This window comes from Anomalospiza imberbis, chromosome 5 (assembly GCF_031753505.1).
Source record: "Anomalospiza imberbis isolate Cuckoo-Finch-1a 21T00152 chromosome 5, ASM3175350v1, whole genome shotgun sequence".
In the NCBI taxonomy this organism is placed as follows: domain Eukaryota; kingdom Metazoa; phylum Chordata; class Aves; order Passeriformes; family Viduidae; genus Anomalospiza; species Anomalospiza imberbis.
This window is the reverse complement of record NC_089685.1, coordinates 14,164,615-14,183,128: the sequence shown is the minus strand read 5'-3', so window position 1 is coordinate 14,183,128 and position 18,514 is coordinate 14,164,615. Positions and strand designations below refer to the sequence as shown.

The window sequence follows — 18,514 nt, the reverse complement described above, 5'->3', positions numbered from 1 at the left end:
TGCAGCCAGCATAATTTCTGATCTCTCCTGGAGTTTCTGCTGTCTCTTGAACCTGTGAAAACCTGTTTTGATTTTTCTGAAGTAAAGATATAATACATTCAGAGGCTGTTTTTACCGTGTGAGATCTCCACTCCCCTTCCAGTCCACCATCCCTTCTGTGCCCTAGTGACAGAGGAGACTGCCTTGGGTGGAAAGGCAGATTTTCCTTCATGATTACATCCAACAGGAGGTCTCTGTGGCAGGTGGGGAGAGCTGCTGCCCAGGGCTGAGCAGTGGCAGCCTGCAGCATGATGCTCTGGACAGACTCCAAGCGTGTGCTGGCTCGTGGAACACATCCAGCCGGGTGGTGCTGCAGGCTCTCCCCGGTGTGCTGGGGTCAGTGCCTCCTGCCTGTCTCCTATCTTTCCTTGGCAAGAAGACAGTTGATTTCTCAGCGCTCATTTAGTCCCAGGGAGTGAGTGGTGATGTTCAGGCTGGCAGACCTGCAGCTGCTGCGTGGGCAGGTAGCAGTTCTCAGGGATAAGTGTGTTGCAAGTGAACTGGAAAACCGTGCTGTTTATGGAGCTGCTGAGCAGTGTCCCTGGAAAACAGTGGAGATCTGGCCTGCAGCCAGTGAAGCTGGAACTGCGACTAGGCTTTGTCACAAAGATGTCTGCTCCAGTTGCAGGGAAAATGTGGACTCCTGCCATGGCATTTGCCACCTGGCATGTTCTTGCTGGCACAGGCAGCCAGTATGGCCACATTTTGTGCTGCATTCAGGAGCAAAATAGAAACCAGTCTGGATGGGGAAGAGCAAAAACTCTGAACCATGTGAGTGTGGACACAGTCTTCACCAAGCTGATTCTGAGGTGTGGACATTGCTCCCAAGACTCCAGTGTGGGATCCTCCGCTCTCTAGGGCAAGTGGGTTCTGCTCAAGGTTGGAAACCACAGGGTCAATCATTTCCTCCAAGGACAGTGATGTGTGATCTCTTCACGAAAGGTCTTCAGGTTGTTGGCATCAAGAAACACAAGCTCCTGATGAGAATAGAGGACCATACTGCTCACGTTGCTTTGACAAGATTTACAATACTAAAAAATCCCAAGTGTCTGCAAATAAGCTCTGGACATAGCTGTGTGGAGATGTGCAAAATGGCCCACTTAGGACAGGCTGGGGCTGCAGCTCTCCATGGGTTCTCAGGCACTTGCAGCAGCAGTGAGTTGTGGATGTGGCCCAGGGTCCACTCCGTGCAATACCAGGCTCTAGGGCACTCTTCCCTGCCATCCCCATTGCCAGCTGCTGCTTGTGATGTCTCTTTTAGAAACCTTGGTAAAATCAGACATGGTGAAGCAGAAGCCGGGGAAGGCAAGTTTTTGTACCTGGTCTGGGTACTACAGTCTGTGTCCCCTGCTGTGGAGAGAAAGTGTCATCTGATGTCTCCTCTCTGCATGTCCACAGAGGTCACACTGGCACCACACCGCTGGGGCCAGCTGAGGTGGGTGCCTGTATTTGGACAGCATCGTGAACCCACAGCACTGGCTGCGCTTCAGCACCCACAAATGTCCACTGGGGATTACACACCACAGAGAGCCTGTGGCTGGGTCTTCAGAGACTTCTTACTCCCTGTGCTTTGAAAAAGCACAACATTCTCTCACTGAATTCAACATAATGAAACAAGCACAGCAGAGGCAGAGAGGATGGGGAAGAGCCCAGCATTTCTCTCTTGGCCTCGTGCAGGTCCCTGGGAGGATTACAGTGGGCAGGAGCTGTGCTGTGAGCATTGCTGCTCTGGAGGCAGTGCCAGCCCCTTGGCAGGACTCTTCTGTTCTGCCATTGCTCCAGCCTCGAGCTGGCTGCAGCTCCACATGAGCCTGCGTGTGAACGTGTGCGTGTGCAGAAAAATCCTGCCTGAGGTAGTAAATAACAGCACTACAGAGTTCATCAGATTCAGGTCTCCCAGGCATTCTGCTGGAGCATTTCCAAAGCCTGGCAACTAAAGTGCAGGACTTAGCATGCCGAGTTCTGCACCAGCTTCAGCCCACAAAGCACATCTGCAGCAGAAGGCTCTGGGCTCCTGGGAAGCCTGAGATGTGGAGTGGCTGCAGATGCAGCTCAAACAATGCCTTTGCACACTAGATACTTAGAGTTTATATTTCATCTAATATGAAGGAGATGACAATTTTACTGTCATTGCTGCTGTAATAAGTTGAGCAAGCAGACGAGTGCAGTTAGTAGGAGGTGCTGTGTGAGATTGGAAGTTAGGTGGTGTTGCTATAGCCCCTTCACAAGAAGCATGTCCTATGTGGGACATGAGTATCAAGGCTTACTGTAAAATCACAGAATTTAATTGAACTACAATAAAAAAAAGTCATGTTTTTTGTCAAATACACACTGCATACATTGACAATAACGTTGGGGTGTTTTTTTTCAGTTTTTAGTCTTTGTTATGTGGCTGGTGCAGGAACAGCTGTTCACTAAAAACTACCCTATTGCCATTTAAGAAAAAGTTTTATAGTCTTAAAATTTAACACCTGGTTCTTAAACTAGTCATATAGGCTGCTTTTATAGGAGATGTTTGTGATGTTCAGAGATGTCTTATTTCCTTCTGTGAGAAGTGCCTAAAGGAAGTCTGACAAATTCTATTCTAAAGAAAATATAATTTTCACTTCAACTTTCATAATTTTAATTGACCTAGGGTCATAAAATATTGCAGTGTGTATTGATTGTTTCCACAAAACTATCCTTTTGGCATGGTCTGCTAGCATGTTAAGATGTAGCACAACTCCAGTAATTTTAGGCTGGGATCTTATCTTAACATCCCTACTGAAAATCATAATGCTGAGGAGTTAGCACTATGCTTGCAGGGTAACTTGAATCAATAGCTGATTATTCAGAAGAAATGTGCTAGCTCTGCAAAACTTTCAACCTTACAAATTGTTGAGTGGTTTTCTTATCAAAGTGCCTCACTACCACTGGGAAATTATGCCAGGAAAACATGTTTGAACAAAACCTTTGTGTTTTTTCTGTGGAGGAGTTAAACATCTGATGGTCACCGCCCTCAGTCTCAAGCAGTAAAAAAAATATTTCTGGAAAAATTATTTCTATTCACCGTAGGATGATGTACAACACTTGTTTGTTCCTGGCATCCCTCAGTAAAGAATTGAATACTGATACTGGTCTTCATACAGCCCATTCAGTATCCATTCTATCACCTCTGCTGTAGTATCAAGTGTTTGACACACCTGAGTTTAAATTAGGTAATGTGCAAATGTACTGTATATTGAATTACAGTAGTTTAAATAGAAGTGAGTTCTAAATATTTAAAATCAGAGGAAAAGATAGAGCTGTAAGAGTAGGTAAAAGATAAAGCAATTCACAGATCCTTTTGAGCTTAACGCAAACCTTTCAAGGAAGTTACTTGCTTCTTTTGGATTTCTCCTCTTATATTTTTACATGACTGCATTTGGTATACATGTTTGAGTGTTATTTCTATCTTTAGGGTCAGGAAAAAGGAGGAGGAGAAATGCACTGATGAAGGTGATACAAAAATTACCCATGGATATTCAGTGTGTGCATGCACATACATGCACGTGCATTTGTAAACAGATACAGCTACAATCCTTGATACTCATAATCTGCTAATCAGCAGATCCTGACTGAAGAATTTGGCTAAAACTTTCCCAAAAATATGTTTTCCCTGAAGTTGAAGTATGCCACAGAAGAATCGCTGATTGAGTTAACACACTCAATTAAAGAAAACAATGTGCCCAGTTCCAAAATGACATTTCAAAACAGAAACCTATTGTTTAATTTAGTTAATGCTCCATTGAAAACTCTTAAATCTTGGGCTAAGATTTCAAAAGACTTCTTTTCCTCCACTGTGTTTTCAATGGGAGGTACTACTATGTCCTGCTCTGCTTACAGATTTGAGGCCTGTCTAACACTGATCTTCAATGCAAGCAGCTGTGTCTGCATTAACTTTCAGCCCTTCAACTTGGCTTTGGGCCATCTGTGTGCTTGAAGGGAGAGTAATCAACCATTTGTCTTGAAGACATTTCCAGCTTGAAATGGTGAAGGCATCCGAGTATCTTGAAGTAAACTCAACATCTGTTTGATTTTGCAGTGCAAAATGAACTACTTTTCCAGTTTCTTGTCATATAAGCATAGGGAAGCCACACAAAAGGAGTTTACAGGACTTTGTCTTTCTCTATACCACATATAAGTAGAGTATAAAGCTGTTGGTAGCTACTAAGCCACATCTGAAACATCTGCAGGCACATCTGCATCCCTAGATGTGCCTGTGTGTTTCTTGTCCTTGAAAAAGTTCAGATTAACCAGATATACGCTAACACTGGATGTGTTGTATTACTCAGGACTTACATCAGATTTAGGAATGTGCTGGTTGGAGCCAAAATCTCCTAGCAAAGCAATATTTTGAAGGTCGTGTTTGAGTTAGCCCGTTGGGTACAGGACTGCTTCTGACTTGCACAATGGCCATAGGAGTAGTTGGGCATAACAAAAGAGGTGTTGGAGGAACAAGAACTGTGCTGTGGCTAGACGTGGTGGTGGGTACTTTGGTCAAACACTGGGCATGATGTGCTGGATCATTCTGACATGGTGTTTGCTCTGTTTCCAGTGGGTGATAGGAATCAAGCTATGTCTGGTATTCACATCCCAGTTCATTGGCAGTGATAATTGAATGCCACAGGAATTTTTCGGTGCGCCCACAATCTTGAATGATAGATGTGTAACTCAGTTGTTCTTCCATGAGCTATTTGCCAATCCTGTGCCAGCTCAGAGGGCCTCCTTTCCTTTCACAAACATCCTGCCACTGCCACTATGCTTTTGTTCCTTTAGGATGAAATCATGCCCTTCAGTCAAAGAGACTGAAGCCCTAGGCTTCTTGGTAGGCAGGCATTGCCTGAGGCAGAGGTGAAAGCTGGCACTGAGCTATTTGCCTGGTGGACTGCAGTGTTCAAGGTGCTCCTCACTACCATTAAGGCTTTACATGATCTTGGTTTGGGTTGCTTTCCTTCTCTTGAGAACTGGCCACAATGAAGTGAGTAGAGAGTTTTATCCCCACCATGGCATAAAGGGAAGGTGTTTTTCTTCAGTGGCCTTGAATGTGATCCTTGCTGGGTGTAAAATGCCTGGTGGTGGTGTCCAGGGCACAAGCTACAGGACTCATGCACTGAAGGTGTTAGAGATGGTTAGGGGTGAAATCTGGCATAGTCCTGTATATGGTTAATATCTTGGGAAGATACTGGAGAAGAGGAAGAGCAATGCGAAGCAAGCACTTTTGAAAGCCATTCTATATACATTTCATTCAGGGGACCGAAGTAATTCAGAGCCAGGATTGCCTGCTTGTGGGCTTGATAAAAAAAAAATCTTAAAATGCAGAAATAAGACGCGATAATGTTTCTAGCTGCCTTGTACAATTTTCTCATGGTCTTGCAAAGCTCGATTTGGGAGTTTTGTAGGACTGGATTCTTCCAACTGTTGTTCTGCATTTAGAATAAATTAAATGCTTCTTTGCTCTTATCATCTTCCAACAGACAACTGTGGAGTTTGGGTTTTTGCTTAGCAAACAGTATGTTAGTACCTAAATTATTTTCTCTTCTTCCCTAGTATTTTCTGGTTCCAGAGATTTTGGAATCCACCCTACCATGTAAATGCTACTAAAGCCATGTCATCTGCATTTCCTGAACATGCAGGTATTCAGGAGTAGAATTACCAATATGGGGTTACGGGTTTTTTTTCACATTAAGCCTTTTAAATCTGCAAGTAAATATAGTGATCTGATTTGCCAGCAGCAAGTATTCATGTAACTTGATCAGACCTCAGGATCTTTGAGAAAAACCACATGCCATTTAGCCTCTTTCTATACAGAGGAATTTGGACAATTCATCATTATACCAAGGGCCTTATTAGTTGACAGAAGGGTTAACTGACCTCCAAACAGGAACTCAACAGTTTGCCTGCAGGGAACATATTCCATGTTGAGTTGACTACTTAAGCACTTTCGATGTAAAGTAAAAACAATCTCTTGTGTCAGGGTATAGTTCAAAGAACAAAGGACCGTTTTGCTCAATTGTGCAGGCAGCAGAAGTTATTTTTGTCTCTTGCCTATCATATTCACATTGTACAAGAAAGTCGTTTTGTTGAGGAGTGATTTGTTCTGCTGGGGCTCTTTGTGTAATTTTTGAATTGAAGACCACCACTGTGTTCTGGCATTGAAGCAAACAATGTACAGTCTTGAAAACAGCTTTGTGTTTTGCCCTATTTTCAAGGGGGCATTTGCTTTGAGTGTGTGAATTGATTTATGGGATTTTTTGAGCCATTTAACCTCTTTGAGAATGCCTGGTAAATGGATGTGTAAGTGAGGGGTTTTATCAGGTATGCCAGTCCTTTTCCTGTTTAAGGAACATGTGCTTGACCTGTTTTGAGTGCACTCTGCCATGATGATAGGAGAATGATGTGCATATTTTCAAAGCCTCTCTTTTTGTTCCTTGCTGCCGTGTCTTTATTAAAAGCTTTTCATGTTGGTGATGTTCTCTGCTGCTGCCACCTCCTGTGTGGTTAAGGAGGTCAAGTGGCAGCCTTGCTGCATGGAAATGCTTCTTCTGATAGCATTATTATGTACAGCTTCTCCTGACAGCATCATTGTGTACAGAGCGTGTCTGTGCTTTCAGCAGTGACAGTGCTTCACTAAGTTAAGTGAGTCACTTCTCTCTGCAATGCATTAGTGCCAAAGAAATGCATTTCATGAAGGTGGAATACTAACAGAAGTCTGTGCTCAGTGTGAAATAATTTTTTAAAAATTTATAAATCTGTTAAGTGTCCTCATTTCCACTGAGGGTGACAAACAGCATGTAGGCTCTTGGTCCTTAACACCTCAAACACTACAGGGCTGCCCATCACCACATTCTTTGTTCTATTCTACTTTTCACTGCCAGATTTTTTTCTGATTTTCTGTACACCCAAAATGTCAGCCCAGTGCCAGGCTCCTCAGAGTGCGTGGTGAATGTTTTCCCACTATCCATGGCAGGAGCATGATTTGAGCCAGTCCCTGTACCTCTCTGCCTGGAAGATCTCACAAGGGCTTTTGCTCCATAGATTTATCCTGTTCTTGGAAGCCAATTCCACTTTTAGCACCCACAGTGCCTTATGGAAGAGAGCTCCTCACTTAACCATGTGCTGTGTAATCAGTTATCTCCTTTTAGTGTGCTGTTTGTGGGAGGTGCAGGGGAAGGTGGTTGGGTTTTGATCTGCAGGATTCCTTGCCTGAGTGTTACTCCTCTGCTGGAGGAGACAGTAAATGGCTGTTCCTAGTTCAATTTTCCTTTTTCTCTCATGGTTTGCTCTTAAACCCTCTGCTATGCGCCTGCCTGCCACTTCTTTTCCTGTCCCAAGAGCCTTGCTCTACTCACTCTTCATTGCGGGAGAGAAACTGGGATCTTTGTTTTCAGTTGCTATCTAGCTGACATCTGAACATTGCAACAAGCGGTGTCCATCCTTGCTCCATTATTGTTCCTATTGTTTCCAAGATGAGCAAATCCTGATCTCCCCTTGAGTTATTTCTCCATCTCTCTCCTCACTCACACTTGCTCCATACATAAGTGATACATCCATAATTAGCTTTTTATAATTGAGACACTGCCCACATCTGTATTCATTTCACCACTTTATTATAACTAATTTTTTTTCCCACCCTGCCAACATCACAGTCATTTCCCTCTCCATGGCCTTCACATGTGCCTTTTTCTCCTCCCAGCATGTGACTGCAACCCTCGTGGCATCCAGACCCCACAGTGTGACCGTGCCACTGGGCAGTGCATCTGCAATGAAGGGGTGGAAGGGCTGCACTGTGACAAGTGCTCCCGGGGCTACTCAGGCTTCTTCCCCGACTGCGTGCCGTGCCACCAGTGCTTTGCCCTCTGGGATGTGATCATCAGCGAGCTGGCTAATAGGACCCAGCAGTTCTTGGACAGGGCTAACACCCTCAAAATCACTGGAGTCACTGGTCCATACCAGCAGACGCTCAACACGCTGGAAGAGAAGCTCACTGAAATTAAAACCATCATCGCTCAAAATCCAGCAGCCGAGCCCCTGAAGAACATTGGGAATCTCTTCGAGGAAGCAGAGTGAGTACAGTTACTGTTACATGGATAAGTCTGTCGTGGGAAGAAGTGGCAGTTCCAGTGAGCTGGGATTTACTTGAGTGACTGATGTCCCCATGCTAGGCTGAGGGCACTCTGGCTCCTCTGGCTGGGTGAGGGTGCTGTGGTTCCTGGGCTGCTGGAGCACCTTGCCATGCTCAGCACTGGCAGTGAGTGCCCATCCCACTGGGCAGAAACCAGGGAGCAGAAGCTTGGTGGGACAGGCAGGAGCAGTGCAGCTGCCAGTGCTGGGCTGGGTTGCCCTGCTCCCACTGCTCTCTAGGCAGCTAATTACCACGGAGTCACTCATGCTTGCCTTGTGCTGCCCCAGGGCAAAGGACAAACACTGCTATTATGTGAGAGAATGAAGAGGGGGAGAGATTAAATTCCTGGATTTCCCTTGTAGCTGATGAGTTGGAAACTTGGGCTTCTTTCTGCACTCTGAGGACGTGCTGGGGGAAGCACCAGGTTTATAACAAGGATTGTTTCCATTTTTCTCAGAGTAGAAGCCTTGTATTTTCTTTTTAGCGCTAAGCATACAAAAGATGGTAGTCTGGAGATGGGGCAGTCTAACGCTAAGTAGGATTACAGAGCCTTTCTAGCCCTGTCTGCAACTGCTCCAACTTGCCTGTGCATTGTGAAGGGAACTGCACAAAGCGAAGGGGCGAGGATTAAAGCACAAATGTCTCAATTAGGAATAGTTTGTGTCTTACAGCTCCCCTCCCTCCTGCTGGAGAGCTGGGGATTGCTGCTGCTTCTGGACTCTGTGTGTATTGAGGGAGATCAGAGCAGCTGAGGAGCTGCTTTTCCCTGACATACCTTATGTGTATCTGTTCTTGCTCCTCTCTGGCTGTATAGAAAGTACTGGGCTTTGGAGGAGTCCTGGAAAGCAGCAGGCTGTTGGGCTATTGAGAGAGCTGTAAATTGATCTTAGATCTTAAATACTGCCTTGATTCTTTCATAATGAGGAAATGCTTGGCTTGTTGGGATCACCATGGATGGGAATAGCTTCCTATGCCCACTTCTGTTCCACAGCAGCCTTGACATGTAATACTCACTTGCTTTTCCTTTTAGGGTTATCCTACTAGCTAAAGCCAGCTCCATGGCTCACTGAGTGAATGCTTAGAGCAGGAGGTTTTCCTTCAAAACTCTGGTGAGGAGGGATCTCTACAGAAGAGTTTAAAGAATCCATTGTGTTAAAACTAAGGCTCCCCCCTCCTTGCTTCCTGAAGTTCAATTCTGCCTGATGTGCTCGTAGTAATCAAAACTACATTTGAGCTGTGTGGGATGGGAAGCAAATTATGTATGGATCATAGTAGTCAACTCTGACCTATGCAGTTGCCATGATACAAGAGCATTACTTCAGTCCTCTGGAATCTCCCTCCAGTCAATCTTACACAGCGCAGCTGTTTCTGAGCAATTTGGTGCTTTGGGTTTATGTATGTGCTGTAGATTAAAAGGTAGGTTTGTATAATAAAGGAAACAAAACAGTATTCTAGGTAAGCATGTTGTTACAGATCACTTGGAGCTGCACTAAGGGAGCCCAGGTCCTGCCATGGGAGAAGCTGGGTACATCTCTAGCCAGCACGCTCCAGTGGAGTATGAGGCGTATGACCCTTCTTCCTCCCCATGTTGAGTCCTGTGCCTGTTTTACAGAAAGCTGACAGCAGATGTTACAGTTAAGATAGCTGACATAGAAGAAAACCTTTCAGCCTTATCAGCAAAGAGCAATAGCACAGACACAGACCTGAGTGCACTGGAGACAGATGCCAAAAGTCTCGACCACGTTGTGAAAGAACTCGCAGAGCAGCTAGAGTTCATCAAGATCTCTGATGTTCGGGGTAAGTGTCACAGGGAGGGGGAGAAAGCAGCAGGGTGGCCAAAGATTTAATTAGTGCATGGGTTTAAGTACCAGATTAATCTTCTAATTTGTAATAAAACACAGTTCCTCCGGGACAGGTTCTTTCTGTGCATTAGCAGAGTTGCTGATGCAGCAGGAATTTTTGCCCCCTCATCCTGTCTCTCTTCCTCTGCACATTGTAAAGCTGGCTCAAATTCTTGGGGCACAGAATTGTCCTAAGGTATGCTGAACACATTGTAGATGAGACACAACAGAAGAAAGTGCACCACAGATTTCAAGATATGCCTGGACATTCCCCTTGCTCCCTTCAGTCTGTTAAATTGCTATTTCTGGGTGAAAAAAAGAGCTCATGGTAAAGGGTCAAACTGAGCCACCCAAGCCTTGCATGTCGATTGGCACACTGAAATGGGCCAAGAATCAAAATTTGCTGGAGGAAGAGGAATGTCACCAAATTATTTGGAAATTTGAAAAGCTGACTTCAAAGAAAGTATTTATATTTTTTCTTATATATTTCCTGGTTTGCAGGAAGTCTGAGATTGTTTCCAGTGAACATGGGAAATTTCAGACTGAGGCGAGTAGCATGTGGAACAGGGGACTCCCTGACTTTTGGAATTCTGCAAAGGAAACCTTCCCCAAGGTGCAGAGTATAGCCACCCCCATAGGGTCCCTCACAGCCACACAAGGCCTCTCCAGGAATTGTCCAAAATCAACAGTTCCATAAATCAGCATCTTTCATCAAGCAGTTGTTTCTTAGGAAAGCTCTGTCTAGTTTCCAAGCAGTGACTCCATAAGCCAGACATCCCAGGGCAAGCAATAAGAACTAATGGCTTAAGGGAATCCTTAGAAAACAGACTGTTCCCCTAAAAACCTTCAAAGGCCATATCGCCTTTTGCCCTTAGGACAAGCAGAATCCAGTCACTAGGGACAGAGAAAGACTTAACTTCAAAGACCAGCTTGAAACTCTCCACCAAGCAAAGAAGCAAACTTTTTTTTCTACAAGAGGCCAAATTCTGTCAACCTTGCAATGGCACAGCTGCCAAGGCCAGCGTTGCATTTAATGTGATATATCACTAACCCTCATGTGTCATCTGCTAACATCTGTAATATACATTAGTTTGGGTTACTTAACAGAGTTCTCATCAGCTCCCTCTGATTTCTGCAGGAGCCTTGGATAGTATCACCAAGTATTTCCAGATGTCCCTGGAGGCAGAGGAGAGGGTCAACGCCTCCACTGTTCATCCCGATAGCGCCGTGGAGCTGTCAGCGCAAACGCGGCAGGAAGTGGAAGACTTAATCAATGAGAAGGAGGCCCAGTTCAAGGCTAAACAAGAGGAGCAGTCGCGCCTTCTGGATGAACTTGCTGGAAAGCTGCAGAGCCTGGATCTCTCTGAGGTGGCTGAGAAGGTACACAGCTGAGAATTGCTGGGACAAAACCCATAGCAGAAATAGAGTCAGGTTTGTGATGAAGCAACGGGCAGGGAGGAGCTGTAGGGCGTGACAGTGTGAGATGTGCAGTTGCTTCATGAAAAATGCACCTCGCTTGGTTGAGCAGCCCCTCGGTTTTGTGGGCTGGAACTGGGTTGTTAACTGGTGGGCTCTGACACTACTGGCTTTCAAAGACCAGCCTTTCATGTTGGTCTTCCTCCCACTCTTCCCAGCCCCAACAGAGCACCTGTTTTTGCATCACCCCTCTAATCCAGTGTTCTTTGCTAGGGACAGAGTTCCCATGTGCAGAAAAGTGTGGCAAATCTGCTGGGCTGAGAGCCATCCTCTTCAGCCTATCCCAAGTTCAGTGCTTGCTTTCCCTAGGCTCCCCTCTTCCCTTCTGCAGCTCCATCGGGTACACTCTGTGCCTGTACAGTGCCCAGCCAGGCTATGCTTCTGCTCACACCCACGGGCCTCAGCATCCCCCCAGGCTCATCCTCCTGCTCGAGACAAAGCAGAATTTACAGGGAGCTGGAGTCAAAAGGGCATATTCTCTGTTGAAGGTGCCTGCTCATCTGTAAATATGATTAAGGATAGGTTCTTCTTGGGAGAGGCTGCATGTTCCTTCAGTTTCTCTTTGAAGTTGGCCAGCTGCATTCTGTGAACAATCCCTGAACAACCCCGGGTGAAGGCAGGCTGCAGGGCACCCCAGGCAGGCCAGGCCTGTGGCAGAGAGTGAGTTCTTCACACACTGATTGTCCCTTGTCCTTTACAACCAGTCATCCCTCCCACCCTCTCAGCCCTCCTTTTTTCTTTGAAGGGAAGAAAGAAACATCTTTCTGTTTAGCTTCCCTTCCCCTACATTCCTGCCCTGACTGTTCCTTCCCCTACATTCCTGCCCAAGAACTGAAATCTTGGGTCCATGTTTATTGAGGCAGTAAATACCGAGTTGCTTGGAGGTGTAATCATGAGACACACACACACACCTCCACACCCACACACCTTTCTGCTTTCTAGCTACTGCTGGGTTACGTGCCAAACAGGTAAGAGGGACTCATTTACACTTCACAGGAGACAGCTGCAGCTAACTTGGCTCAGCCCCTAGGTTTTTCCAGGGAGGTTTTTTGGCTGCAAAACCTGAGTTAGTGACTATCATTTGGCAAAAAGAGAACGGGGGGAAGGGACGGGCATGAAAAGGTAAAAGAGCCTCACAAGAACAGGGAATTTTCTAATTTTCTCTCTGGTTAAACCAACTCCTGTATTATTTCATTACCAAACAATTGACCAAGGAGTGGATAATTCTCAGTGCAATGCTGCTGATGGAAATAGTTTAGCTTTTTGGAAAAAAAAGCTTACTCTGAAGTTTTGTGGTAGAATAGTGTCCTACTCCAGCCCCCACGCAATGGAATGGAAATCAGGCTGTGACTGCTTCCCTTGTGTCCCTGCAGACGTGTGGCACTGCTCCGGGAGCCTCCTGTGCCGAGTCCGAGTGTGGGGGGCTGAGCTGTCGGACAGACGAGGGGAAGAAGAAGTGTGGAGGCCCCGGCTGCGACGGGCTGGTGACTGTAGCTCACAATGCCTGGCAGAAGGCTATGGATTTTGACAGAGACATCCTCAGTGCATTAGCAGAAGTTGAGCAACTCTCCAGAATGGTAAATATGCCAAATCAATTGTTAAGATAGTAAAAAAGAAAAAGGAAAATCTGTCTGTTGTAGCACAGATACTAATTGACAAAGTATGTGCTGGTTTTCTGCAGAAAATACTTATTTTGGGTTGTGTAACTTCATCATGCTTGTAAATATCTTCAGAAAGGGAGCTTGCTAGAGTGAAGCTTCATGGATAACTAAACATCAGCCTGAGTTGTTTAAACTAGCACTGGTGGTATGGATCAGGGCCAGCTTCCAAGTGTTCTGTGAGTTTTATGAGAAAAAGCATTCCTTGTTACTATTACATCTGACTCCAGATGAATTGTTTTAAAACAAGCCCTAAAGCATAAGAAGATAAGCAAGCAAACCTTCCATTTTCATTTCTTTAGGTTTCTGAGGCAAAACAGAGAGCAGATGAAGCAAAACAAAATGCACAAGCAGTTTTGCTGAAAACCAATGCTACAAAAGAACAAGTGGACAGAAGCAATGAAGATCTGAGAAATCTTATTAAACAGATTAGAGACTTCCTAATGCGTAAGAATGTTACATTTTAATAATATTTTCATTCTGGGTTTGTGAAAACGAGCTTTACATCTGCATTATCTTCCAAGAGTTAGTGCAACAGTTGTCATCATTCCCCCCACCTCCCCTAGACAGACAGTGTGTATGATGAAATCTGGAAACTGAGAAAAAGTAAGAGAAAACCAAGATAATAAGAAAGTGAGAGCTAACTGTGACATGTTCTTGTGTGCATTTCAGCTGAAGCTGTTGTACTGCTGTACTTTGCCAAGTATGTCTGTAAGTTCTGGCTAGAAAGACAAAGTAGTATTAAAGGGGAAGCAAGTCAGAAACTGCATTTCTCCCTCTGTAAGAAAGCAAGTGAAGGTTAAATGAGAGCCTTGTTTGCCAGCAGCCCATTCCTTGCCTGTTTGCTCAGGGCTAACTATGCTGGAAGCACAAATACATCTACATGCAGCTGTGGGCTCGGGTTCTCCACAGAGTGGTGCAGCTGAGCACCAAGATCTTCAAATGGCTGCCAAGAGAGCTGTGCCAGCAGGGCCTATACACCTGCTGAGCCTCTCCTGAGAGAGAAGTTTAGCCTAGGGAAGGTATTTTAACACCTTGATTTTCCTTAAATCTGGGGGAGGAAGTTTTCCCATGATTTTCCTTCTTAAGGAAGCAGCTGAACAAGAATTTGAGTGCTGAGACGTGACAGAGAGAAGCTTTCACTCACATCTTTGTCATTTGTGTCCATCTGCTAGAAGACAGCGCTGACCTGGATAGCATTGAGGCAGTGGCTAATGAAGTGCTGAACATGGAGATGCCAAGCACTCCCCAGCAGCTGCAGGCTCTGACGGAAGATATTCGTGAGCGTGTAGAAAGCCTTTCTGACGTTGAGGTCATTCTACAGCAGAGTGCTGGAGACATTGCCAGAGCAGAAATGCTACTGGAGGAAGCTAAAAGAGCGAGGTATGCAGCCCTGTTTCATCTCATTGCATCAGAAAATGTAGTTTAACTTTCCCTGATGTAAATTCTCATTCCTTCAGTAAGGGGCAAAACCAGCCTCTTGCAGCATATGTTCTTTTTCCAGTTCCAAAGTAAGAGCATCTTTAGCATTAACAATCTCGCTCCACAGCAAAGGTGCAACAGATGTTAAAGTCACTGCAGACATGGTGAAAGCAGCACTGGAAGAAGCTGAAAAAGCTCAAAATGCAGCTGAAAAAGCCATCAAACAGGCTGATGAAGATATTAAAGGAACTCAAGACCTGCTGACTTCGGTGAGTTCTTTATGAGTATTTCTTAAGATAATAGAAACAGCACCAAGTCTGATGCTTAGAAACTGATGTAAGCCTGTGTAGGGAAAGGTCTTGGGTACTGCAAAGCAAAGGCTGAAGTTAAAATGCACCTAAACTGCATCATTCCTGCCTTCACATCAAATTTTGAGTGAGTGGGACAGATGCCAGGGGACTATTTTCTCATAAACAAACCAAACCAGACAACAACAACAACAAAAAAACCACCAAAAGGCTTTTCTCACCCTGTATACTGCACCAGCCAAGTTAAATAAGCAGGACTGTAGCCCTCTAAACCAGCAGGTCTGACAAGACCCCTGGCAAGCCACACCTGCCAGCCACTCTGGTTGTGTATTGGTGTGCTTAGTGTCATCCAGTACTGCAGCACCAGATTAAAATAAACAAATGCTGGATTCAAGTGCCAAGTGCTGCAATCTTGTCAGATATAGTATTTGCAGACTTCATCTCAAAGCCCTCATGAGACCACTGTGCTATCTATACTTATGAAGCTTGGCCAGTTTAGAAGCTTCACAAGCCCATTATCACATGATGGAGTCAAATGTCTGAAGTTTTTTCAACGGATTAGTCAACTCCTGCATGTATAATGCAATCAAATACTTTTTGACCTTGTTCCTTAATGCTCGTGCAGCCCCATATGTACCATTCTCAAGCACTGAGCTTTTTCACCCTGACTGCAATGGGCCATTTTTAGTAAAACTAAAACACTGTTTTTAACTCAGGTATGTGGACACAAGTTAGTTGAGCAGGGTTTATGAAGAAAGTTTAGTATTATATCCATTGTCTTTTGAAAATCTAACTCTCATTCTTCTTTATGTTAGATTGAATCTGAAAATGCAGCATCTGCAGAAACGCTGAACAATGCCACCTTACGTCTGTTTGAGCTAGAGAAGAGTGTTGAAGACCTTAGGCAAAAGGCTACTACAAATTCAGGGAATGTGGGAAATATAGAAGACAAAATTATTAGTGCAAAACAAAATGCTGAAGAAGTTAAAAAGGTGAGAAGCTCAGAAACAATCTTAAAGTGAAGCTAGCAAAACTCCTCCAGGTTTGGCTAAAGGGAGATGAATGAATACATGTGATCCATCACATTTATTGTTCATATTCTAGGGGTAGAAAATACTCCAACATTTAGGCTCTTACCAAAGATAGCAACTTTTTACTTTGGTATCAGATCCTGAGAGAGATGTATTGGGAAGTTTTTGGGTTCTGAAATAGCTGCAGGAAACCTGTCAGCCTTTTACAGATGGGTTTCTGTTCCTCAGCTTTACTATATGTCATAGGAGAACTGGAATTTTTTTTTCCACTTGTATAGAGAGTATTTATGGTTCTATGACAATGATAGGTTCAGGACAAACAAACCAGAATTTGGCATATATAGACTCAAGCAGCAGGAAAAATAATTATCTTAACAAAACTGAAGTAATTGCTAAGTATCAGAGATGCAAGATCTTTCTCTGTGAACATATAGCATTACTCCCAATGTTTGCTACATACTTTTGTAATAGCAAAAGAACGTTCATTAACAAAACAGTCGACCAGTCTGCCAAAGGAAGTTTCATTGCTCCCATCTCTTGTCTGTAGTTAGCCTACCAGTCTCCAGAGAGCCATTTTGTGACAGGAGAGCTGCATTATCCATCAAATCAACAATATCCAAGCACTAAGTAGTATTTCAGGTGCTGTCAAGTAAACACAAGAGAATTCCAGTGCTGCTATGGTTTGTTATCTTGCTCAATGGTTGAATTTAGCTGGGCCATAGGACTTCTTAATCTTAACCCCGCAAGAGAAAGCACAGCTGAGAAACCAATCTCACTACTTTTCCAGCACCTTCACTAACACCAGCTGGGCAGCCAGTTCAGTTCTTGTTGCTGTAAGGGTAGCAAGGTTACTTCTCCCCCAGATGCAACCACTCAGCCAGGAGCAGTGCCAGATGTATTCCAGCAGTTCTAGGGGCCATGGCTTCCATTAGTTACAGAACCCTGCAACTGAATCCCACAAATCTCTGCCAAGTGCCAGTATTGACGCTGTAAAACAGCCACAGATCTGCAGAGGAACAACTGATGAGTCTTCACCACAGCTCTTAGTCTTGGACAGAAAGTAGGAAATAGCCTGACACCGTTTCTGCTTTTGTTAAGTGAGCTTCCAGCGCGGTCTCTCCTTGCAGCAGGGTTAGTAAAGGACAGGGAGGACATGCCACCTCCACTGTATTGGCTTCGCGTGAGCTCCATCTTGTGCTTTAATTCGGAACAGGTCCTCAACAACGAGCTGAGCGGCAAGTACAGAACCGTGGAAGAGCTCATTGCCAAGAAGACAGAGGAGTCGGCCGAGGCCAGGAGGAAAGCTGGCGTGTTGCAAGACGAAGCTAAAGCCTTGTTGGCTCAAGCAAACAGCAAACTCCAGCTGCTCAAAGGTAAGGCTGTTCTGAGGAGGTAATTTGGCACCTTAGAACATGAAGCGATTTCATGCTGTTAAACCAGCTATTCATCAGCAGAAGGGGAAAAGAAAAGGTACTCTTTTGTTATTTTTTGATCTGCTTTCCTTATTCTTATGGACATAATACAGTCTTTTGAAGCAAAGATTTCTGTAGAATAAGCTGAAACTTACAGGTGAGACACAAACTTCTGGTGTGGCAACTCTCACTGTCCGCAGAACCGCCCCAGGGAAGGAACAAAACTACTTTGCTCAGGACAAGGACACGTGTTCCAGCAAGACCCCCATCTCCAAACAGTACTCCCCTCACCCCACCCTGGAAAGCTCTTAAAACAAAAGCTATTCAGGACACAGGAGTTCCAGTTCACAGATTAATTTAACATTTACTGTTGACAAAGTTGATTGAGCCAGAACAAGGCAATCTGCCCCTTGCTACCAGAGACAGAATTAAATTTTCCTTCTGGTTTTGCCAGGCCAGGAATTCATTCTTCCCCTCTTTGCTACTCCTGCACAGTTACTGTGAGTTGCTAAGTAGTCTTAATCATCACAAGCCAAAGCGTTTCACTGTTCTGTAAAAGCCACCATAGAGCAAAGAATGGCAATTATTTTAAAATACACTTTTACATTTTAAAATTTTAAAATACGCTTTTGGATTTTTACCTTTGGAAAAAACCTTTTGTTCCTTTACATCCCTATGTTAAGGAAATAAAAAGATGCCATTACAGCCTTTGTTGATTTTTGGGGGGTTTTGTTTTTTGTTTTTTCACCAATCAGAATATCTTCCACAATAAAAATAAATTTGAATAGTAGTTTATCCATAACTGTAATGATTTACATGCATTAAAACACCACCAATTAAGTTGTGTTTTTTGCCTTCCTTTCCCTACAGATTTGGAAAATACATATGAAAACAATCAGAAAGTTCTGGAAGACAAAGCCAAGCAGTTGGTGGAGCTGGAAGAGACAGTTCGCTCCCTCTTACAGACAATCAGCCAGAAGGTTGCTGTTTATAGCACTTGCTTATAAACAGGAGCGGGAAGTGCTTGTGTTCAGGGTGGGTTTTACAAGTATTATACTAGTTCTTTTTGACATTACACTAAGACCTGATAAGGTGAACAGGTTTTATATTGACTTTAAAGCCACAGAACCAAAGAAAAGTAACTTTTTGATGTTGAAAATAAACAGTACTTTTGTATCACTCTA

General features: G+C 44.3%; 1 protein-coding gene across 1 annotated transcript in view; it reads left to right on the top strand.

Annotated features, from left to right (window-relative positions):
• The window catches only part of LAMB1 (laminin subunit beta 1), a gene marked incomplete at its 5' end in the record, with an annotated part of 42,405 nt that extends 23,891 nt beyond the window's left edge, over window positions 1–18,514 (top strand). The window contains 10 exons of the mRNA XM_068190057.1: window positions 7,754–8,123; window positions 9,795–9,979; window positions 11,162–11,403; window positions 12,873–13,076; window positions 13,460–13,604; window positions 14,333–14,540; window positions 14,707–14,848; window positions 15,703–15,879; window positions 17,132–17,291; window positions 18,201–18,514. Coding sequence (XP_068046158.1) covers window positions 7,754–8,123; window positions 9,795–9,979; window positions 11,162–11,403; window positions 12,873–13,076; window positions 13,460–13,604; window positions 14,333–14,540; window positions 14,707–14,848; window positions 15,703–15,879; window positions 17,132–17,291; window positions 18,201–18,337 — 1,970 coding nt within the window. The remainder of the gene's footprint in view (window positions 1–7,753; window positions 8,124–9,794; window positions 9,980–11,161; window positions 11,404–12,872; window positions 13,077–13,459; window positions 13,605–14,332; window positions 14,541–14,706; window positions 14,849–15,702; window positions 15,880–17,131; window positions 17,292–18,200) is intronic.